General features: G+C 37.0%; 1 protein-coding gene across 1 annotated transcript in view; it reads right to left on the reverse strand.

Moving 5' to 3' along the window:
* Positions 1–719: 719 nt before the first annotated feature.
* LOC142337555 (uncharacterized) overlaps positions 720–25,265 on the reverse strand; it is a 288,613-nt gene continuing 264,067 nt past the window's right edge. The window contains exons 4-6 of the mRNA XM_075386865.1: positions 3,310–3,468; positions 2,303–2,362; positions 720–1,291 (exon numbers count right to left, since the gene is read on the reverse strand). Coding sequence (XP_075242980.1) covers positions 856–1,291; positions 2,303–2,362; positions 3,310–3,468 — 655 coding nt within the window. The 3' untranslated portion in view covers positions 720–855. The remainder of the gene's footprint in view (positions 1,292–2,302; positions 2,363–3,309; positions 3,469–25,265) is intronic.

Consider the following 25,265-nt stretch of genomic DNA (forward strand, 5'->3'; position numbering starts at 1 on the left):
CGTTTTTTAGGACGAAAGTCACAATGGTGAGACGAATAGGTCGAGCGAAAAATCGCAAAAGACCACAGGACTAATAAAATTGCTAAACTTTGTTTGACAGCAATTGAAAACATTTACACTGACAGTCACTTCGTTTGAGAGCATTACAAACCTGCTAATTAGCGAAATTGGACGCAAAGCCAAACTGGCGAGTGGTGGGCAAATTGACTAGAAGTTAGATTGAGCTTCAAAAGACTAGCCTCACTGGTTAGGCGGCAGTAGGAAAACTTTCACCTGAATAACTTTGTTCGAATAACTTACTTCGACTGCTCTTTCAAAAAACTGTATGAACAGAAAAACCACTCTTCTGTTCTATCTGTTAAGTAGTTTGAACAACATTGACAAACGTCAAAAGCTGGCAATTTGGTTTGACTTGTCTCAAATGTGTTGACACCAATTGTCTATTAACCTATTTTGAAAACAATTTCGGCAAAAAATGTCCGCCCCCATTTCTGAGGTAAATCGACTGGTTTGCGATCTCATCTGGATGTTAATTACGAAAAGCGATTTTGCTTTTCGTAATTGCTGATTTGCTGATTTTTGCAAAAAGCAAAATTGCCCCTATCCTCAATAACCATATTTATTTAATTTTGCTGAAAAAGCCACCATATATCGCCACTCATATTATGTATCTCGGCCCTTTGAGCGAATCGTAACTTTTCCATTGTCATTACTATGTGTCCACCAAAAATATTTTCAATTTTAAATCAGTACAGGACAAGAAGTGAGACGCACAAAATAAGTTTTCATCAAAATAAGCCTTCTTAATCAGAACAACTCGGAAAGTTTGAAACAGTTTAGAATTGCACTCAAGTTTTAATGGTATCTAGGACTGTATCCTCTTTTACTTCCCCGTTTTGAATCACCCCGAGAAGCCTCATAGTTGTCACGGTTATCCCTTCGATCGCGACTTCTGCTTCGACTTTTGTACCCAAAACCTCGACTGTATTCTTTCATGTCATTTCTACTATATCCACCTTGGTCGTACTCCGGTTTGCCATCTCTTCTTCCACCGCCTCCACTACTGCTTCCATAATTTCCGCCACTGCTGCTTCCATTCGGCTGGTAGGAGTTCCGACCACCCTGGGGTCCTCCGCTTCTGCTTCGAGATCTTTGAGGAGGACTGTTGCGATACCTCCTTCCGCCTCCGCCCCCACGGCTGTCGTTATTCCGTCCACCACCACCTCCACCTCGGCTTCGCGACCTTGATCGGCTTCGTCGACCCGAGCGTGATCTCGACCGTCTGTCATAACTGCAATACAATACCAATATCCAAAATTTGTCTTACCATGATAGTTGGCACGCAAAACCATTTTATAACATTCTAGAACAAAGCCGGTAGATTGCCGGAAAATAGCCGCCGTTGACGCGCTAGACGCACATCGGGATTGAAAAAGAAAAAAGAAAAGATTGAAATTAACAGAATTTTCCTAAGTTTTCCTAAGTTTCAAAAATTGTTCCAATTCAGTGTGCAGTTTCAGTTAGATCCTAAACCTATACATAGTTCAGCTTCTAAACTGAAGGGTATTAAGCTTAATACTAATATCAGCTCGCAATCGCTCTAAAGAACTTTGATAACCTAATGCACTATGACTTAATGACGGGGCTTTATCGGTTTATCCCCTTTCTTTTGAATTTACTCTTTTGACATTGACCGTATTCACTACATTGCGTAGTTCAATGCGTGAAAGAATTTAGAACCCATTTAGTTGAAAAATAGGCCTAGAATGAACTATGAATGGATTGGGAAAATCATTAAAAAAATCCGATCCAAAAATCGAAAAAAAACAGTAAAAATTAACGTGAAATTGCCGCATCTGAACAAAAAATCAATAGCTAGAAAGCGAACTTTTGTTCAAACACCGTTTTCTCACTCAACTTTAAAATTAGAGTTAAAAAATTTCACGCCGCAAAACCACTCGCTGTTTCGCTCCACTTCCTGTTTCGGCGTAACCAAAATCACTACTCCAATTTGACTTCAAATATCATGAAAATGTGTGAACAGCCCCAATACAATTCAAATTCTTTGAATTGTAAACAACGGAGAGCGCCTAAATAATAGCCGTTTGAGAGGCTGATGGCGGCTATTAAAAATACATTCCTAATCCAAAAAGAACCGGTTGGTACTTCGCTGAAACTGGTTAGCTGACCCGATTGCCATTTATGGTTTTTCGTACTAACTCCGATTACGCCATAAGATTAAATTTATCAAAATTTTGGTCTACCAATTAGAAAGTTGGACTGCAATCGTAAACTGACTAACCTGTGTCTCTTTTCCCTTTCAGGTGTCCGTGAGGGTGACCTTTCCTCGGAAGAGCTCGAGCTAAAATTGCAGATCAAAATTAATCAACTTCCGAATCAAATTAAGCGTTATTACATTTAAATTATTAAAATTGTATTAAACTTTTTGATTTCTTTAAAATCAATCCTAATGATGTAATGGACGTGTCTTACTTACTTGGTAATGAACCATAGTGGCCATTTCATATGAGACCAGAATTGTTCAGATCAGTTCAGTAGTGCATTCGAGGCAGTTCATTGTCTGTACATAACCACCGTGACGAATGCTCTCGCATCATTACATAGATGACACATCCCAGTCGAAGCTATTCATATTGAATGTCACTTCGACCGAGAGGCCAATTTGCTCATAACCCAGAACAGGTCACTGTGTGGGCGCTTTCAATTTATCACCGCAAAAACATACGATGAACTTGTGTTCATGTGATTAAATTAGCCGATTTTTTGTACTGTTGTTGAATCATTGAACAAAAATTATGACAATTGAGTTAATTATCAATTCAAGTGCTTCAGAAATCTGCCGATTCTACGCTATAAATTATTTACCATAAATCATAACGTAGTTATGAATTTTTTGCTATAATTCAAATTATTGAATTATTTACGATGATGTCAACCAGTTCATTATCAACTCAATTGTTCGACAAAAACTTATCATCAACGTTGTGCGATTTTTTAGCAACATGTTGATCCAGAATTGATCAGTTTAAAAGCAAGAACCAGTTGAGGTTATGAGCAAAACCATACACCATAAACAAGCTAAAATTCAGTTGTGCTTGATGTTTATTCGTGACAAAAGGCCAAAAATGAAAACAAGAATCTGTTATCACGGTTTTTTTCTGATATTTCATTTTACTCTTCTTACTTCTAGTTTACAACAACACGACGACAGCTCACAGGTTCGTTTCCAAGTCGGAGGACTTGGAAAAAAATGATTAAAAACAGCATCAAATTGAAACCATTGCTTACTCGTCTCGAACGGCTCTTGTTACTTTCGGTTTACACTCTCTAGAGTAGTGACCAAATCGTCCACACTGATAGCATCTGGGAACTCCTGGACCCCCAGCTGCGCGGCCCTGGTTTCTGGGAAGAGCGAAAGAAGTGCGAATACGAGCACCGCAAACAAGTCTAAAACGCAAACAAGTCAAAAGTCAAAGACATTAAAGACTTGATAAAAACTGGCACCAAAGTTTGCTCGATTGACTCTATCGTAAAAACTAAACAGAACAGTCTTTACTTGGCCTAATGCTTTCAAATCAAAGTCATTTGAGATAAGTCACTTTGAAATTAATTGTTTAAGCTACACCGTCACCAATAAACAGCGTTAAAATGAAAAAACATAACCTAACGTCGGGCAAATTGCTCTCAAAGACCGTCGAGCGGTTGGCTTCGTCAGTAGCTAGGCACGGTTTAGTGAGGCTAGCTTCAGCTTAATTGAAGGGGGTTAAGTGAGCGCAGCGGAGGGGGGGGGGTTGCACCGGGGGGCTGATGGGGTGGCAACAGTGGGGGGGGGGGGGGGGGGGTCAATCTCTACGAACCGCCCTTCGCAACATAAATATAAGTCTCCAAAACAGACTCTATGAATCGCATACTTGAAGACTAGCTGAAAGGCTCTAAGAGACTTAATGCCCGCTGGGCACTACCTGTTTATCCCGTTTTTGAGGACGAAAAGTCAAATGCGTCAGACGAAAAATTGGTCAAGCAAAAAATCGCATTAAAAAAAGACCGGCAGGACTAATATAATTGCTACAAACTTCGTTTGAGACCAATTAACAAACAAAAATGCAGGTTCGATATCTTAGCAGCGCACACAACTTGGCGGTGGCAAATTCGCAACTTAACTCGAACATGCCAGAAAACAGCCGAGATATCCTTGTAGATCTGCAGTCTCAAAAAGATAAGACGAAAAAGAAACTTTTCGTTTTAATAATTGCCGAATGTTATATTTTGATTAGGTAACCGTGCAACTTATTGCTGCTTCTATCAGCTGCTCTCCAATTACCTTCAATTAGAATGACACGCACTCAGTTGACCTGTCTTAATCACGCATATGAACAACAAACTTGCTCCACGAGATTGAAAATGACGTTACGCTCGCAATTCAGTTGAAATTTGCAGGCCAAAAATTTATCGGAATGTACCAAAATGAAAAAATACACAACTAATGCAAACACATCCAATTGAACTCAGTGATGCACTCAATGGTGTACGGTGTTCAAACTGCTCTACGACGAAAAAAGAAACAGAGCAAAATCAACGGAGGAATTTATCTCCTCAGACAGTCGTGGTCTTGATTTTCTGCAGCCTCCTTCAGCGCGAGGTACTTTTAACCAAAAGGTTCAAATTTAGTATTACCAAGTATCACAAATACCACTACAAAAACTTGAATAACATAGCCCGCAGATTGCCGGAAAATAGCCGCGATAGACGCTTGTGGCCTTCCATGAATTGAAACAACTAAAGAAATAAGATAGACAGATCGACCACCAGTCCTTTAATAGACAACTACACTTTTTGGGTTAGATTCGGACTGTCAATTTTTTGACATATACAGTCTAGAGGGAAAAAGCGCTAAGAGAGCTTTTTCAAAATTGATATTCGAAATCAAAAGCTCAAGACTAATACTCAAGAACTAGGGCATATAAGTTTGGCGCTACTTAGATGCACACTATTTTATGTTCATAAAATTTAAAGTTCCATAAGTGACTTCAGAAGTCAATTTGTGAGTGAGGTAAGTCACGCAATTGATCTAAAAGCAGAAATGACGTCAGACACACAAATTTTAACTGCAAAGCAAAAGAAGTCACTTAACTCAATTCCAAAAAGTTAGGTCGTAAGAATCATCGATGGAGACGACTAATTAAAAAAAAACCACGCTGTCTCCAATAATAGCCGCTATCGCTTCGCGGCTATTAAAAAGGAAACTGATTTTGGCTAACTTTCGACTTTTGAATTTATTTTGAATTCCAATTCATTGAAATAAAGTCAGAGAAATCGAGCAGTCACAAAGGAACAAACCATCGCAAAACATAACCGACTAAACGTTGGAAGAATTGCTCTCGAAAGACTAGTGGGAGCTCTAATCAATTACAACCTGCTTCAGTTGGGGGGGGGGGGCTAAATGGGACCAAGAAGTTCAATAGTGGGCTTCAAATAACCACATTAGAGGTTACGATATACCACTATTGATTTAAAGTGAAAAAATGGCACCAGCATCGGCGCAATTTTCATTTGACTTTTAGTATTAAATTGCCGCCAATGGAGTTCAGCTGCTTGAAATTGTGATTGAGAGAGAACTTTAGATCACGCGAAACGCATTAAGTCAAGGGCGTAAATTCACTCGAAAAGTCGAAACCGTCAAGCAAAAATTTTGCTTAAAAAAGACACATGTTTACAATAATTGCTATGATCTTCGTTCAAGAGCAATTAAAAATCAATCTCTCAGCAAAAACAAAAGACACACACATACATAATGAATAGAACAGCGACAAATAAAGCTTGATATCAGGAGAGTAAAGAAGACAAAAAGTGAAGGAACGAAGAATAGAGAAAACAAAGTGAAAGAATGAGAAAAAGGAGAGATCTAGATAGATAGATGAGAAAGAGTGAGAGGACACAAAAATAGCAAATGAAAATACAGATAAGAAAGACAGAAGGAATAGAATGAGAAGAGACAAGGAGAAAGGGAAGAAGTCGAGGAAACTAAAAAAGTAGAAAGATAAAGAAAGAACCCGAGAAAGAAAGAAACAAAGAAGAAAAGAAACAGATAGATAGATAGAGAGAGATAAACAATGAGAGAAAAGTGCAATCAGACAAACCAAAAGAGAAGGTATAGATATAGAGAGAATGGAAAAGCAAGTGGTTAACAGTCAGTGATCGAAAAAGAATGAGATCTCATTTAAGACAGCAAAGAAAAAAAGTAAGTGGAAAAACAGAAGTGTGAGAAGACAAATTAAGGTACAATGAGTAAAGTGCAGAGAGATAGATCACGTAAAACTGAACGATTACAAAGCAAATGGACGAAAAAAGGAAAAGCGAGGCCAGTAGTTTGATTAAACAGGTAGTGAAGTATAGTGGGCCATAGAATATAGATAGAAACAGACACAAAAACTTAGTTGAGGGAGTTGCTGATGCAATCTGTTAAACCTAATTAAAAAATTGAAGATTTTCAAAAAATGAAAAAGTCTAGTGTTTACCTTTTAGATGCGTTGTTCTTTTAGTGCCAGTCTCATTTATAAAGGAGCCCCTATTGAATTTGAAAAGGTTTCTCAGTTTTATCTAAGTAACCTTTCCATTGATGCTAAAAATCAATTATAGAAAAAAGTAAATCATCAAAGATGAAAAATTTCACCCAAATCTTTACAAAAAATATACTGCTTGGAAATATAACAAAGGACTTGAGAAATATAAAATCAGTAGAAAACCGACACTAAGGACGACACGAAAAGCAGTTCTGAGCTTTACAGCGTAAAAAATTGAATATATTAAAGGGTCAGATAACGAAAAAAACCAAGACGACAATAAGATTAATTTCAACAGCTCACCGCTTCGAGTCTCTAAAAACAAAAATTTTGAAAAAATAGCCAGAATTTGAAAAAATAGCCAGAGCTTGTGATTACCATTATGACTTGCAAGATACAGGGGATGATGCGGCTCAAACTGATTAATCCTTTAAAAAAGCATGCGCATCGCCATCTCTTTCAACCATTTCATTTCCATTGTTTTAAGCGATAGACTGCAATGAAAAAGGATAACTCCGGAGGTTCACATTTTAATGTAGCGTCGATAAAAAATCTTAACAAAACATAAATTACTAAGTTTGGCCGAAACGCTCTCAACAATTGGCCAGCGATTGGCATCTTCAAGAACTAGCTAGAGTTTAGGGAGACTATGTTAAGCTTAAATGAAGCGCCTTGGCGTGAGCGCGGTTGGGGCACGGGGGTCGCGATGGGTTACGGGTTTAAAGATGTACAGGGGTGGTGGACTGGGGGTAAAGTGGGGATGGGGAGCTAATAATGGGGGTGGGGCGTCAAAAATTTAGGAGCAGCTCTTCACGCCATTAAATTATGTCTCCAAAAAACACTTTCCATGAATCTCATACTTAGAGTCTAGTAAGTCGAAAGACTTCACGAAAACTGGTTGCCCTCCGGTCATTTTCTGTTATCCTCTTTTTGGAAATTCAAAAGAGTCAGACGAAAAATCAGTCAATTTGATAATTGCATAGGAGACATATCCGGTAGACTAGCGGACACAACTCGAAGAGCCATGCAATATAATCTCTTAACTAACCTTTCCCAATTCAAACACATCAAAAAAGCAAACGAAAAATAGATGGACAAAATTTTTTTAGTAAGCAATAAAGGTAGGTGCCTAGTTGGGGGGGGGGGGGGGGGTCTGTAGTTCATATAGGTAGGAACCACTTATATAGGATCAAAAACTATATAACCGACTAACTTCGGGCGAATTGATCTCAAACAACCAGCGAGGGGCTGATTTTGTCAGTAGCTAGCCACGGTTTAGTGAGGCTGGCTTTAGCTTGATTCGACTCTGCAGTTTTCTAGCCATGTTAGTAAATAAATAAAAAAATGATATTTTAAAAATTTGCAAAATATTGCAAAATTTAAAATAAAAGCTGCCAGATTTTGCAGTGAAAAAGTTCAAAACTATTTTTTGTTTCTGGAGTTATGTCAAGTAAACCAACTTAAAGACTTGAAAAGCTTCGTTGGCCAGTAATGATCGTTAAACTCAGAAAAGGACAAAAATATTCAAAAATTATGAAAACAATAGCCAGTAATCACAAAATCTTGCCAAGATTCAAGATATTAAAGTCTTCAAGACCATTTCATTGTCTCAAAAGACTATCCAGTATCCCTATTTCCAGCTTTAAATAGTTTCACTGGCTCGTAAAGATCCATAAACTTGGAACACAAAAATTGTCCGAAAATTTGAAAATTAAATTTTATCAAAAAGCTGAAATAATTAGAATTTTGATAACCATTCCATTAACTCCAGAAACTGTGCAACAGCTTATCCTAAAACTTGGAGCAGGTTTCTAGGACTCTGGTGCCAGAAAAATGATAAAAAATTTAAAAAGATTAAAAAACTAAAAAAATTATCAAAACTTTAAAAAATTGCCGATATTTAAATCCTGAAACACATTCCAGTACATCTAGAAGCTATGCAGTAACCTAAAATGAAACCCTAGAGAAGGTTATGTGACTCTTCAGGATGGAGAAACCTAAAAAATGACAAAAAATTTTCAAAAAAACTTGCATAAAAGAATGCGAAAATTTGTGATAATAAAAGTCAAAAACTAATCCATGGCCGAAAAAAAATTCCAGTAATTGATTATCACACCCTAACTGAGATTATCTTTGCCTCAAAAATCCGAAGAAGGACAAAAAATGTCAAAAAAAACTGACAAAAAATTGCAAGTTTTGTAAAAAGCGAAAATTCGGGCAGTCGAAATCTTGAAAAGCATTCCATTACATTTAGAAACTACACACTAAACTATTGTAAAAACCTAGAGGAGGTTCCTTGGCTCTTGAGGCTGCAGAAACCTAAAAACTGACAAAAAATTTCAAAATTTGAAAAAAGCAAGTTTTATTAAAAAAACTGCTAAAAATTGTCATATAAAAAAATTGAAAGCAATTCGATGCAAAAAGAATTTTTTCAGTGACATATTATCAAACTTTTTAGGATGTTTTCTGCAAAGACATGTTTTCCCTGCGTCTGCAAAGACATGAATAATGAGAAATAACAAAAAAAAATTGAAAAAAAAATTCAAAAAGATTAAAAAACTAAAAAAAAATTGTCAAAACTTTAAAAAATTGCTGATACTTAAATCCTGAAACACATTCCAGTACATCTAGAAGCTATGCAGTAACTTAAAATGAAACCCTAGAGGAGGTTATGTGACTCTTCAGGATGAAGAAACCTAAAAAATGACAAAAAAAAATTTCAAAAAAACTTTTTAAGTTGCATAAAAGAATGCGAAAATTTGTGATAATAAAAGTCAAAAACTAATCCATGGCCGAAAAAAAAATTCCAGTTATTGATTATCACACCCTAACAGAGATTATCTTTGCCTCAAAAATCCGAAGAAGGACAAAAAATGTCAAAAAAAAACTGACAAAAAAATTGCAAGTTTTGTAAAAAGTGAAAATTTGGGCAGTCGAAACCTTGAAAAGCATTTCATTACATTTTGAAACTACACACTAAACTATTGTAAAACCCTAGAGGAGGTTTCTTGGCTCTAGAGGCTGCAGAAACCTAAAAACTGACAAAAAATTTCAAAAAGTTGGAAAAAAGCAAGTTTTAATAAAAAACTGCTAAAAATTGTCATATTAAAAAATTGAAAGCAATTCGATGCAAAACGAATTTTATCAGTGACATTTTATCAAATTTTTTAGGACGTTTTATGCAAAGACATGTTTTCCCTGCGTCTGCAAGGACATGAATAATGAAAAATAAATAACAAAAAAATTGAAAAAAAATTGCACGTATTGTCAAAAAAAGCTCACATTCTAGATGTTAGAAAGTCGAAACCATTCCACTACCACTAGTAACTATGCAGTAACCTGTTATAAAACACTACAGGAGGTTCCTTGACAACTAAGTTTAAAAGAATTCCAAATACGATAAAAATTTTCAAAATGCGTGAAAAAAAATGTGAAAATTAGTATAAAATTGTGTTTTTGTAGCGATCGGTTGTACGAACGCAGCCAGGGGGCGGGGGTGCACCGCGGGGGGGGGGGGACAGTGGGGGTGTCTTCAACCTCTAAGAACCTCCCATCACACCATAAGTATAAGTCTCCAATACAGTTTGAGCTTAAACCGAGCTGAAAGGCTCTACGAGCACTTAATGTCTGCTGGGCGCTACCTGCTTATCTCGTTTTTGAGGACGAAAAGTCAAAAGCGACAGACGAAAAATCAGTCAAGCAAAAAATCGCATAAAAAAGACCGACAGGACTAATATAAATGATATAAACTTCGTTTGAGAGCAACTAAAAATCAATTTTTCACCTCGAATATTACCAGCAGTCCCAAATGACAATACATAAACATAAACCGACAAATGTCGGAAGAATTGCTCTTGAACGACAGGCGAGGTAATTTAATTCATGGTCTTTAGTATAGATCAATTTTTCTTTATGGGTGCAAAAAACCTCGACCCCACCGGGATTCCAACCACTGACCTCCCGATCCATGGCCACCCGCACTAACCACTGCGCTACGAGTCACTTAATTTTCCTATGCTGCAACCGATTTTATAGTAGCAATAAGCTTTACTGCGGGGCACTAGAGACCACTCAAAAATGATGAACGAAAGCGTGAAAAAGTCACTTGAGAAGTCAAAGAATGTTCTAGAAGAAAAGTGCAAAATTGTCAAGCAAAAAATTTGCATAAAAAAGACACACGTTTACAATAAGTGCTATGAACTGCGTTCAAGAGCAATTAATAACAAAGAAAGCGACTGCTATAATCCATATTTTGAAAAAACACCTTGCTTCAGCTAAAAAAAAAACCTAGGCAATACCAATACTACTTACTCTTCGAGTCGTAAGAAGACCGCAGCGCAGCACTAACATAATTGTTACAAAGTTTGTTTGAGACTAACGAAAAAGTGATTATATGTCAGGTAAGAAGAGAAAATTTCATATGTTCTTTGAAAAAAGTTAGTGTCTACCTATAACACGAGATATTCGAAGCAATAACTATACAATGAAACATTCACATCAACACAAAGGTCTTTTAGCAATTTATCACCTTAAAATAGACAGATGAAACTATAGATGCAAATTCAGCAAGACTATTCAATCATTTCTCTAACATCTTCAATAAAAAAACAAGAGCTTCACTATGAGCTTTGAAGTCCAAAGCATCAATGCAGTTTCACTTAGCTCAAAACAGAAACTTTGCGAAATACTTCCCTTTTTTGTTTCTTCATTTCTTTTTCGCGGCTATTGAAATTCAAACACCAAATCAAAACAGAAAATTGACAAGCATACCTTGATTGTACAAAGAATGACTGTTTGTATATCCCTCTAATGCGGAAAGATTTCTATCGAACTTGATGGATTTTATATCCTTTTTCTCTTTCGAACGGATTTTATATCCTTTTTCTCTTTCGAACGCTCTTTTCTTCTTAACGAACGAACGAAGTGGTGATGATGTCGCTCGCTTAAATTGCGCTTTTGACCGCTAAACTGCTAAATGCTATAGCTATTCAGCAAACACTTAACTTATCAATCTTTTAAATTATTTCTTTTTTCTGTTAAAACAACACCAACCCATTGATTCCTAACTGCAAAGGGGCATCTAATAGCTAACTACATTGAGTATTTATTGAGTTTCCAAGCATTGTGAGCGACCGTAATTAACGTTTTTTAGACAAAATTATTGCTTCCTTTTTTTTGGATTATTTAACTTTATCTCGATTATCAAAAACTGCTGTGGATTGATGGAGCAGAGCACAAGAGTTGAACTGGATGGCAAGATGTTGGAGATCATCAACGCTGTGGAGGATAAGAACACAAGAGATGCCATCAGGGAACTGGCAGTAAGATTTAAAGAAAAATCGGAATTAGACGAAAAAAGGTTTGCTAAACTTGAAAATCTTACGCGGGACATAAATGAAAGACTCCGGGAACAAGAACGGTATTCAAGTAAAGACTCTGTTATAATAAAAAACCCTCCTTTTGATGCACGCGATTCGACCAATCTTTTTGTAAATATTCAAAAATTTTTTAAGGAATTTTTGAAAGTTGATGTTTATGAGTCGGAGCTAAAAGCCTACCATATTCTTCCCTCTCGCAGTGAGTTGCCTGATAATTTGATGCCCCCAGTCATTATCAAATTCATCAAATTTGCGCAAAAGGATCATGTTTATAAGCAACGCAAACTTCTTCGTGCTGATGCAAAAAATAACTTCTATCCAAAAAACCACTTGAATGGAAAATTTATATACATTAATGAAAGACTGCCACCAATAGAGACGTTGATCAAAAGACTATGTGAAGAAATGGGCTATATAACTTCATCCTATAAGTGCAATATTTCTGTACTATGCTGTGATAACATGGATCCAACGGGAAATAAAAAAACATTTGTGCAAGTAAGAAATATTGATGATATATACAAGTTGCAAAAACCTGTCATCAGAAACGGCTTTGTGAATAATGTTGAATCACGTAATGCTACATCAACTAGTGCTAACCCATTCAAACGCAATTTTAAAGCTGCTAACATGTCTTCGGAAACCCAAGTCGATAAAATTATGAGATTATCTGCAAATAAATCTGATATGCAGTAAAAAGCAATCTCATACGCTAGCGTTATGTAAACGATGCCTAATCCAGTGCTAAACTTTTTGTTCGTGACTGACTTGATGAATTTTAAATAAGAAACTTTTTGTTTGAGGTTCTTTAGAGCTTTTTTTTGCCAACAATTTTCGTAAAAACTAATCCCAATACACCAAAACTAGAGCTAGTAGTGCAACTGGATGTGATTTTACGCAGAAGGTTGTTCAATTAGTTAGCTCTATTTTTTCCTACCCCCTGGTTTTCCCCTCCTAAATTTCTTTTCTAAAGATCTTTTTTTTCTCTCTCAAAAAATGCAAAACCTATTTAACCGGAAGTGATTTTTCTCTGACGGCCAAATAGGCTTTTTTTTTACTCTTCGATTGGAAATTTAAACAAAATCTTTTGCAACTGGAAGCGATTCTACGCTGAAAGTTGAAAACATAGGAAGAAAAGAATTAAAGTGTGTCAATATTATTATATTGGAACTCCACTGCACAAAAAACATTAACAAGAACAGATCCGAGTTTAAAGTTCTAAAATTGGCATGCAGGCTGGATGTGATTCTACTCAGAAGGCTGAAATGTCAATTTGCTTCCGCTATTATTTTTTTAAATCTGCGAACAGAACGATCTAACTCGACTCTTTGCTTAGTAGACGATGACTTAGAACTTCCTTTTTTGACGCCATTTTAGGAATTCTCTTTTAAAATAATATATTTTAAAAAAAAATTTCAATTTTATTAATCAAAAATTAGTTTGCAAAAAATCATATCTTAGAAAAACAGCAGTTAGGTCAAATCAACGTGAAATGGAGAAACTGTTATACTTGCAAAACATTCGCTCACTAGGAGCCAATTTTGATGAACTCAATATCGAGCTTGAAAACTTAAATATTAAGCCTCAATTTTTAATTGTAACAGAAACATGGCTGCGTGAGTATTCAAACCTCAACATCTTCTGCCAAGACAGGTGGAAGTCTATTGAGACATGCAATCGAAAATCTGAAAGGGGTGGCGGTGTGGCAGTCCTTAGTACGGAACAAAACTATATTACTACCATCAAAAAAACTAGTCACCAAAATTTACAGATTTTAACTGTTAAAGCAAATATTCCAAAATGGAAAAAAATTCTTATTACTGTAATTTATAAAGCACCAAAAATGAACGCTTTTGAGTTTGTTGACACTCTTATGAACCATTTATTTGAAATCCAAGAAGAAAGCAATACTAAGCATATTGTCTGTGGTGATTTTAACATAGACATCGCTGGTGAGTCAGACCGAAAACAAAATCTTTTACAGAATCTACAGGCTTTAGGATTTGAGCTTGCGAACAACCCTACAGATTTTACGAGAGTGTCACAATCAAGCCAAACAACAATTGACCTAGTTTTTTCAAATTTTACCGTTCAAACACATGTTCATAATTCGTCAGCGAGTGATCATTTTGGTGTCATCATAGAATCAAGATCAATCAGCACAAAGAAAGACAGCGAAAAAAAGAGTTTCATTTCGCGAAATTGGAAAAAACTAGAAAAAATAGAAACAAAACTCCTATTAAATAACAAAATTCGAGAAAAATTTGAAATTGACCCGTTCCCAAAAAATATACTCACTAGCATGGAGATGTTAGAAAATTTACTAAGATTATTGGAAAAAGTACTCGAGGAAATAATACCTCAAAAAAACATAAAACCACAAAGTGAAGGGAAGCGATGGATAACTAATGAAGTGAAAAACCAGTGCTCTAAGAAGATCAAGCTTTGGAAAAAATTTTTAGATGATAAATCTGAAGAGACCAAAGAAAAATTCAGAAGGCAGCGCAACAAATGTAAAGAATTGGTTCGCAGATCAAAGAAAGAATTTTACTCAAAAATTTTCTGTAAAGAAAATGACAAAAACAACAAAAAGTTCTTTCAGTTTATTAAAAATTTGACAAACGAAAAGAGCTTAGGCCTTAACCATGATCCATCGAAAGATATATCTGCAACAATGCTCAATGATTTTTTTGTTGAAATAGGACCAAACTTGGCAAAAAAATTCAAAAACAACTTTGAAATTTCTAGCATACCCAGGAATGAGAAATCACTATTTCTAAGCAAAACAGACAAACTAGAAGTATTTAATGAACTCAAACATTTGAACAACAAGAAAAGTCTAGATACTTTTGGACTATCAAATTTTTTTCTTAAGATTGCGTCACCAACAATTTCAGAACAGCTTAGTCAAATTTTCAACAAATGCATCGAGGAAGAATGTTTCCCAGATTTGCTTAAAATTGGAGTAGTGATACCCTTTCATAAGGAGGGACCAAAGAATGAAGCCGGAAATTATCGACCAATCTCCTTACTACCAGTTGTGGGCAAACTCTTTGAAAAACTTTTGCACAAAAGAATTTTAGATTTTCTTATAAAGCATAAGGTATTGTCAGGGAGGCAGTTGGGTTTTCTAAGTAAGCGTTCAACGGTCGACGCAATAATCGAAACTTTTGAAGCATTACTTGAACGTAAACAACAGCATAAACCGTTCCAGTGCACGTTACTTGATTTATCAAAGGCCTTCGACACGGTTGATCATCAATTGCTCTTAGCTAAATGTGAAAGATATGGTCTCAGAGGTAAAGTAGGACGGTTACTATGTTCTTTTCTCTCCAACCGTAAGCAATTTGTGCAGTTCTCCGACAACTCATCAAATATGAGAGACATTACACATGGTGTACCCCAGGGATCCGTCCTAGGACCTCTTCTCTTTCTTTTGTACATCAATGATCTTCCGACGATTGTCAAAAATTGTGAAATTACCTTATTTGCAGACGACACAAAGATTTTTGGAGATTATAATGAAAACAGTCATCTAGTGGAGCTAAATAAAATCTCGGAATGGATGAAAAACAACAAACTTACACTGAACGAAGCTAAAACACAGTTCATGTTGGTTGGAAAAAAAGCTGAACAATCAGACTATTTAACCTGGAATAACACTGAAATTCAAGCCAAAACAGTTGTGAAATATCTTAGCGTCCTCATTGACTATCGACTTGACTTCAGAGAACATGTAAATTTTATCGAAAAACAATGCGCAAAATTCATAACTATTTTATATCAAACACGCAAATTTCTAGACAAAAACCTTCTAGTTAAAATTTTTAAACAATATGTTCAACCTCGTTACCAATACGGAATATTAATTTACGGAACCACAACCAAGTCGATCTTAACAAAGTTACAAAGACAACAAAATTTTTTTCTCAGAATAGTCTTTCAATTAAAGAAATCAGACGAGGTTCGCACGACAAGAAAAAAGCACGCAATAGCCTCAATTTTTGAACTACACGTATATGAAGTATTTAAGTTACTGGTTTCAATCCTACGCAGAACCCATCCACATGAATCAGTCAACAGGTTCTTAGAAATACGTGAAGTTGAAAAGTCATTAAATGATACAAAGAGACTAAAAAGTTTACCTACCATTCATAAACTTACGAAGCAAAACAGAAAACGGTTATCAGTCAGAGTTCGCTTACTATATAACGTTCTGGCACAGTTTGACGAAACAATAATAAGAAAAGCAATTGATTGTGAGCAGCAAAAGTTGAATGATTTTCTTCATAAAGTTAGGGACAACTACATTTTAGACTCGGAAGTTTTTAATAATTTGTTTTGGTAATTGGTTCATTTAACTGGGTTCATTGACGTTTTTCACTAGCATTAGAACAAGTATTTGCAATTGACGATTTTTTTTCAAAAAATGCAAAGTCAAGGGAAAAATATGGGAAAAGAAGCTCTAAAGCGGCCCCTCACACAGGCTTTCAGCCTTTTGGTGCTCGCGCGGTATACATGAATGATGACTGTATTCTTTGTATATCGCAAACGAATTTATTATTATTATTTTATTATCTTTCTTCAAATATTTTCGTTAAAAGTTTTCGACTGAAAAAGGGATCTACCCTTGGTTTTGCAAGCTTTTTTCACTTGCGGAAAGACCATTTCGGAAGGAACCTCAAACCATAACAGATTTCAGTGACTTATCTACATAAGGCCTTGAAGAGCCTGTTATGATAAAGAAAGAGCACGGTTAATTAATCAAAAACCAATTTCTTATCGACGAATGGTTAGAAAAATTATTTCCACACTTGATTTGCAGGCATTTGGCCAAACACTGTCCAAGTTTTTTTGGGATTCCCCGTATCAATATTTTACGTTTTCAAATTTTACTTGTATCAGGTAAATCAAGAAATTCAAAAATGTTGACAAAACTTGACAATTTTTTCTATCTGTTACTATAAGGACAAATATATTGTCCCACGCTCACCGGGAATTAGTCGTGGAACAAACAATGAGGTTGTTCTATGGTGACGTTTCTAGGAGCTTCCTTCCCGGTCTTCTGAATAGTTATATTTGTTCTTGATTGAAGACCGGAGAACAAGCGGAAATAATGAGTCAAAAATTGAACTTTTCACTTTTATTTCAATTCTAACTGTGGATTAGGTTTATCGTAAAGAAATTACAGAACTATATACAATGCATAAATTAGAATAAGCTTTTTTATGGATAACCCAATTTACTTTCAGTTTTGGATTTGATGGGTTTGGACATTATCTGCAAACGCACATAACCAGTCCTCATTGTTTACTGTAGCTAAAAGGACATTTCATGTAACTTATAACATAGGTTGAGAACTTGCTTTTGAGAACTTGCATAGGTCGGCGAATTGGTCCAGTGACTATCGATAGAAAATACCAGTAGCTGGCTTGTAGACACAACAAAGGAGAGTTGGCTTTGCATTGGTGGAGATTTTGGTCGCTACACAATCTTTTTTGGTAGGTTTGGTTAAATTTGTTCGAGTTCAATTGCGGTTCTGATTCCGATAAGGACACTCCCATGTTTTGTAGAGTGAGCATTGGATTCACGGTCTTTTCTATTATTATTACTATTATTAAAATTTCATGACAAATAAGCCAAGGGGAGTTATAGCTCCCTGAGTTACGACATAGGATTGGCACGACATCTTTCATACAGACATAGAAAAATCCATGAACAGGGTTTGTTGTCTGTCCAGTTTGTTAAGAAATATTTCCACAAGATGCTGATTAGTCTGTTCAAGTTCATGCTGTCGAAAAAATTTGTCTGTTTCTGCAGAATGTTGATTCGAAAGCCCGTTCGATACCCCAAATTTTGTCTGAGCTGCATACTGAATAAAATGCAGTTTGAAACTGCTTCTGTCACCGTCACCCCTAATTTCACAGAATTCCGCCAAATCAATTGAAAAGTGATTGTTGATGATGTTGCTGTAAAGCAATAGATCATTAAGTACCTTGAAATATGGGAGGAAGAAAAGCTTACAACGCAGAATGGCAATCTTGTGGGATTTTCACTATCTTGTTGAAGCTCTCAATGGACCTAAGGTCACTCATGTCTATATTCCAGCATTCTGACGCATACATCAGTGTTGATCATACCACCACACGGTAGAGTTGGATCCTGGTTTCCACTGGTAACGAGGGAGCAGTGTTACGCTTTATCAGGAACCACGCTTTCAATGATTTAGATAAAAACGAATTCTCGTATTCTAGCCCCCAGCTCAATTTCTCGGTTAAAACGAAACCCTGATCCTTTGTCTTGTCCTTAAAAGGGACTTGGTTATTCAGAGGTGTGAAACCAGAACAATGTCTCCGATGCCTACCGAACAAGAACTCTGTGACAGAACAATTTGTAATTGAAAAGCAAACATATTGCAATGATACAAGTTATTCAGACCATTCTGCAGCTTTTTAAGTTCTTCAATATTACTTTAATGTAGAAGTTTCAAATCATCAGCAAACAAGAGCGCCATTGAGTAGAACACTGTCAGAGGAAGGTCGTTGATATAGATCAAAAATCAGATTGGCACCAGAGCGGATCCTTGGGGTACGCCTGAGGAAACTAGCTGCCTTTCAGAAACAGCAAAGCTTACTCTAACACTTGAATTGCTTTAGTAACTGCGAAATATTTGAAATAGATTCGGATAGACCTAGTTGCAGGAACATCTTCAAAAGAAGATTAATTCTATCATACGCCTTTGAACATTAAAACAAGAAAAGTTAAATCGTCAGTCACATCAATTTTCGTGTAAAAGTTTCAGAGACTGTAAATAAGTTGCAGTATAACTGATAGGCCAGGTAAAAAGCCAAACTGCTCGCTGCAAGCAAATGAAATTACGGATTCGGAAATGCAGTTGTGCATCAACTTCTCGAAAACTTTGCAAATAACGTTCAGGAGGGACACTGGTCGATAATTCCACACTTCAGTTCTGTTCCCAACTTTAAAAATTGGCGACACCACTGCATATTTCCAGGCACTTGGAGAAGTTTTCAAACGCTTAATGTTGTCAAAGAGAACCTCCAGTCATCGTGCCAGATGTTTTGCAGTCTTCTTAAAAACAACTGGGGGAAGAGAATAGGGTCCTCTGCTCTTCGTGCTCTTCAGTCCCGACAGCTCACGCTCTAAATCATCTTATGCAAACTCAAGTTTTAAGGTCCAAAAATGATGGTCCATGCTGCTATGGAAATATCCGAAGTTCGGATCAGTAACAACAGAAACGAAATACCGGTGGAAAAGTTCTGAGCTCATCAGTGTTTCCCTCTTGGCCGATTATACCCCCTTTGATTACAGCAGACCTTCTAGAGACTTAAATATGCGATTTCTGTTGCGGGCGGAGAACGACTCGGATTCGTATTCTGCTCGGTCTTTTTCTTGCATCTCAGCACACTTCTTTTCAATTCTGATACCCTGCTTACGTCAGATCTTTGCTTTCGTTACGATTTTCTTCTCAGCGTGTTGAGATTGTTTAAGCAGTGTGGCGTTTCTTGTGATACCCAAGGGGGATACCGATGCTGTTTCTTGGTCCTTCTAGTGGTATGCTTCTTGATGAGATCCAAAATCCAGTTATACGGTATTTCCGTAGTTGTATCGATGTTGCTATAGCAAAACGTCAGAAGGGATTTATTGCAAGGACTGTGTCAATTCACCGTGTCAATATCACAGTTACAGTAACCGTGGCAGATTTCATTCGCCTGTCTTTGATTACAGTTCGAGGCACCAACTTCAGCAATGACAGGAAAACGATTAGAAAAGCTAGACATGCTATAGTCATCCTCATCTCTTAAGACACTTGAAATTAGCTCTCTGCTTGAGAAAATACGATACAAGAAATACAAAGCCGTGGTTCGGAAATCCGCCACTTACTTCATGTTGAGTGTTAACGCGTGTTTAAGGAGATTGTCTTTGTAATCATTCTGTGATTTTTATGTTTCCCAGACAGCATCTTATCCATTGTTAACTGATAACGGCTTCCAGTGGGAGGGCTGTAGAGCAGCGCTAAAAAGAGTGGTTCTGGTTGGACTAGTTTGAAAACGCAAAGCGTACTTGGTAGAGATTCGGACACCTCAGAACTGTTCAATTCCATGTACAATTTATTGTGGTTAGCAATTAGGCAACCTCCAAGATTTGACTTCTCTACTTCCGTGGTCAGACTATTTGCCCTAAGAATATTAAAATTACTAAGCAAGAGCTCATTGCTGCTGATGTCATCCGTGAGCCAAGTTTCAGTAATAAGCAGAAAAACAAAATTACGGCAATGGATATAAACAACTAAAATAAACAACTATGAAAAAATTTTCAAAGATTGATCTAGTCATGAAAGATTGGTCTTCGATCTAGTCATTCGAATCTCTCACAGTCTGTGTTGTTTTTTGTCGATGAACTACGAGCTAACTCGCGGGACCTCTGACAAAGTAAACATAATCGTCCGAAACATGTCAGTTTTTTTCACGTGCTGCTTTGGGTTTTCTCTTTAATCAAATCGCGCTTCTGCTTTAAATAATCACGAGACATGAAGACTGCTTTAAACTTTGATTCGGCAAACTACGATTTATAATACAATTGGAGACGATTTTATTATCCTTATTTTCAAGAACCAGTTTGAGTGGTGTATGTTCAGAAACAACATCACTTTGCCTGGGGCCAAGCCTTATTCCACTGGAGAAAGGAAATTTTTGCGATAAATAAAAAGAGACTGTAAATAAGTTGCAGTATAACTGATCGGCCAGGCAAAAAGCCAAACTGCTCGTTGCAAGCAAATGAAATTAAGGTTTCGGAAATGCAGTCGTGCATCAACCTCTCGAACACTTTGCAAATAGCGTTCAGGAGGGACACTGGTCGATAATTCCACATTTCAGTTCTGTTACCAACTTTAAAAACTGGCAACACCACTGCATATTTCCAGGCACTTGGAAAAGTTTTCAAACGCTTAATGTTGTCAAATAGAACCTTCAGTGATCGTGCCAGATGTTTTGCAGTCTTCTTAAAAACAACTGGGGGAAGAGAATAGGGTCCTCTGCTCTTCGTGCTCTTCAGTCCCGACAGCTCACGCTCTATATCATCTTATGCAAACTCAAGTTTTAAGGTCCAAAAGGATGGTCCACGTTGTTAAGGAAATATCTTAAGTTCGGATCAGTAACAACAGAAACGAAATACCGAAGAAAAAGTTCTGACTTAAGCTCATCAGTGTTTCCCTCTTGGCCCATTATACCCCCATTTGATTACAGCAGTCCTTCTAGAGACCTAAAGATGCGATTTCTGTTGCGGGTGGAGAACGACTCGGATTCGTATTCTGCTCGGTCTTTTTCTTGCATCTCAGCACACTTCTTTTCAATTCTGATACCCTGCTTACGTCAGATCTTTGCTTTCGTTCCGATTTTCTTCTCAGCGTGATGAGACTGTTTAAGCAGTGTGACGTTTCTTGTGATACCCAAGCGGGATACCGATGCTGTTTCTTGGTCCTTCTAGGGGTATGCTTCTTGATGTGATCCAAAATCCAGTTATACCGTATTTCCGTAGTTGTATCGATGTTGCTATAGCAAAACGTCAGAAGGGATTTATTGCAAGGACTTCTTTCACCGTGTCAAAATCACAGTTACAGTAACCGTAGCAGATTTCATTCGCCTGTCTTTGATTACAGTTCGAGGCGCCAACTTTAGCAATGACAGGAAGACGATTAGAAAAGCTAGACATGCTATAGTCATCCTCATCTCTTAAGACACTTAAAATTAGCTCTCTGCTTGAGAAAAAACGATACCGGAAAGACGAAGCCGTGGTTTGTAAATCCGCCACTTACTTCATGTTGAGTGTTAACGCATGTTTAATGAGATTGTCTTTGTAATCATTCGGTGATTTGTATGTTTCCCAGACAGCACCAGGCAGATTAAAATTACCAGTGAGCAAAAGATTTTGACTACACTTAGCTTCAAAGAAAATGAAAAAAATCTGAAACCTTATCCATTGTTAACTGGTAACGGCTTCCATTGTGAGTGCTGTAGAGCAGCGCTAAAAAGAGTGGTTCTGCTGGACTAGCTTGCAAACGCAAAGCGTACTTGGTAGAGATTCGGACAGCTCAGAACTGTTCAATTCCCTGTACAATTTGTTGCGAATAGCAATTAGGCAACCTCCATGCTTTGACTTCTCTATTTCCGTGGTCAGTCTATTTGCCCTAAGAAAATTAAAATTACTCAGCCAGAGCTCATTGCTGCTGATGTCTGTCATCCGTGAGCCAATTTTCAGTAATAAGCAGAAATACAAAATTACGGCAATGGATATAAACAACTTAAATAAACAATTATGAAAAAATTTTCAAAGATTGATCTAGTCATGAAAGATTGGCTTCATTCGAATCTCTCACAGTCTGTGTTGTTTTTCGTCGATGAACTACGAGCGGAATCGCGGGACCACTGACAAAGTAAACATAATCGTCTGAAACATGTCAGTCTTTTTCACGTGCTGCTTGGGTCTTCTCTTTTATCAAATCGCGCGTCTGCTGTAAATAATCACGAGACATGCTGACTGCTTTAAACTCCGATTGAGAAAACTACGATTTATAAAACAATTGAAGACTTCATTTTTATTATCCTTATTTTCAAGAACCAGTTTGAGTGGTGTAGGTCCAGAAACAACATCCCTTGGCGCGGGGCCCAGCCTGATTCCACTGGACAAAGGAAATTTTCGCGATAGATAGTAAAATTCGGCATAATAAAGCACTGCTCAGTACCTCTGGTGTTAACCACATTCCACTGAGGCCAAGTAGACTAAATTCGTTTTGCAAGTGTTCTAGTGTCAATATTCGTGAAGTTCTGGTGGCTTCTGACACTAGTTAATCTTTTGATTGAGGCTAGTTACCCGCCAATTTTGCTTTCTGAAACAACTTGATCAGTGCAGCCGTTGATGTGAGGATTGTTTACCCTATTGCTTTCTAATTTAACTTTGAAGCGGAGATTTCGCATGCGATGATATCTCCGTTTTTATTTGGATTCGACATCCGATGATTTTCCCCGTTTTTAATGGGATTCCTTTATACATTTTAGGCGTTCCGTTGAGCACTTGTCATCCTCTGGGGACTAATTAGGACTCTAGTTTTGCAAGCTTTCCTTCACTTCCGGAAAAACCATTTCGGAAGGCAGCTGAAATAATCACAGATATCAGTGACTTATCTATATAACAAATTTCATATCGATGAATGGTTAGCAATTATTACTGACACTTGATTTGTAGGCATTTCACAAAATACTGTCCATGTTTTTTCGATTTCCCGTATCTATATTTTACGTTTTAAAATATTAAAACGACATTCCAATTTTTTCAAAAATCTGGGGCAGAGAAACCGGTCCTTTGCTCTTCGTAGTGTTCAGGGTCCACAAATCAAACTCTATGTTATGTAATGCAAACTCAAGTTTTAAGGTCCAAAAAAGATGATCCGGGCAGCTATGGAAATATTTGAAGTTCGGATCCGTAACAAAAACGAAATACCGGTTGAAAAGTTCTGAATTAAGGAAGTCCATCAGTGTTTCTCTCTTGGCCGGTTACACCACATTTGATTACAGCAGGAAAGGAGTCCTTTTGGAAACTTTTGAGGTACGTAAAGATGCGATCTCTGTTGCAGGTAGACAACAACTCCGATTCGTATTCTGCTCGATGTTTCTTGCAACTCAGCACACTTCTCTTAATGTTTCGATACCATGCTTATGTCAATTCTTTGCTTTTGTTCCAATTTTCATCTCAGCGTGTTGAGTTTGTTTAAACAGAGTGACGTTTTTTGGGGATACCTTTGCCGTTTCTTGGTTCTTCTAGGGGAAAGCTTCTTGATGAGATCGAACATCCAGTTATACCATATTTCCGTAGCTTTATCAATGCTGCTACAGCAAAACGGCAAAGAGGATTTAGTGCAATGTTTGCTTTCAACGCGGCAAAATCACAGTTACAGTAACCGTAGCAGATTTCATTCGCTTGTCTTTGATTACAGTTCGAGGCACGAACTTCAACAAGGACAGGAAAATGAACAGAAAAGCCAGACATACTCTAGACATCCTATCACTGGGAGCGGGACCAAGCCCGATTCCACTGGATTAAGGAAACTTTGACAATATATAGTAAAATATGGCATAAAAAAGCACTGCTCAGTACCTCTGATGTTAACCACATTCCACTTGAGGCCAAGTACATTAAATTCTTCTTGCAAGTGGTCTGGTGTCAAGCTTTACAAGGCTTCTGACATTAGTTAACCTTTTGATTGAGGCTAATTATCAGCCATTTTTGCTTTCTGAAACAACTTGATCAGTGCAGCCGTTGATGTGAGGATTGTGTAACCTTTTGCCTTATAATTTAACTTCCACTTTGAGATTCAGCATGCAATGATTTTTCCGTTTTTATTTGGATTCATTTACACATTTTAGGCATTCCATTGAGCACTTCTTTTTTAGTCATCCTCTGGCGACCACTTAGGACTGGTTTTGTAAACTTTCTTTCACTTGCGGAAAAGCCATTTCGGAACGCAACTGAAATCATAACAGATTTCAGAGACCTATCTATATAACCAATTTCTTATCGTAGAATGGTTAACAATTATAACTCTGACCCTTGATTTGTAGGCATTTGACCAAATACTATCCAAACTTTTCGGGTTTTCCGTATCTATATATCACGTTTTCAAATTTTATATCGATATTCCAATTTCTTTATCTGAAAGCTTGTATCATGTAAATCAAAAAATTCGAAAAATATTCTCCAAACTTGACAATTTTTACCATCTGTTACTATCAGGACAAATATATTGTCCGACGGTCACCTGGAAATAATCGAAGATTAGAATGTTTAATCTTATCAAACGCCTTTGAAAAGTCAAATAAAACAAGAAAAGTAATCATCAGGCACACGATGTTCGTGTAAATGTTTGTTAGATAAGTTGCAGAATAACTGATCGGCGAGGCAAAAGTCCAAACTGCTCGTTGCAAATAAATAAAATTACGGCCTCGGAAATGCAGTTGTACTTTTTTGTGATTTGGCCAGAGAACTTTCAGTGATCGTGCCAGAGGTTTTGCAGTCTTAAAAACATCTGGGGGAAGAGAACCGGGTCCTCTGCTCTTCGTACCGTACAGTCCTGAAAACTCAGGGGTCGACAACTCACGCTCTAAATAGTCTAATGCAAACTCAATTTTAGGGTCAAAAAGATGGTCCCCGCCGCTATGGAAATATCCTAAGTTCGGATCAGTAACAACAAAAACGAACAACCGGTTGAACATTTCCGACTTCAAGAAGCTCA

Source organism: Convolutriloba macropyga, chromosome 4 (genome assembly GCF_964194025.1).
Source record: "Convolutriloba macropyga chromosome 4, txConMacr16.3, whole genome shotgun sequence".
Classification (NCBI taxonomy): domain Eukaryota; kingdom Metazoa; phylum Xenacoelomorpha; order Acoela; family Convolutidae; genus Convolutriloba; species Convolutriloba macropyga.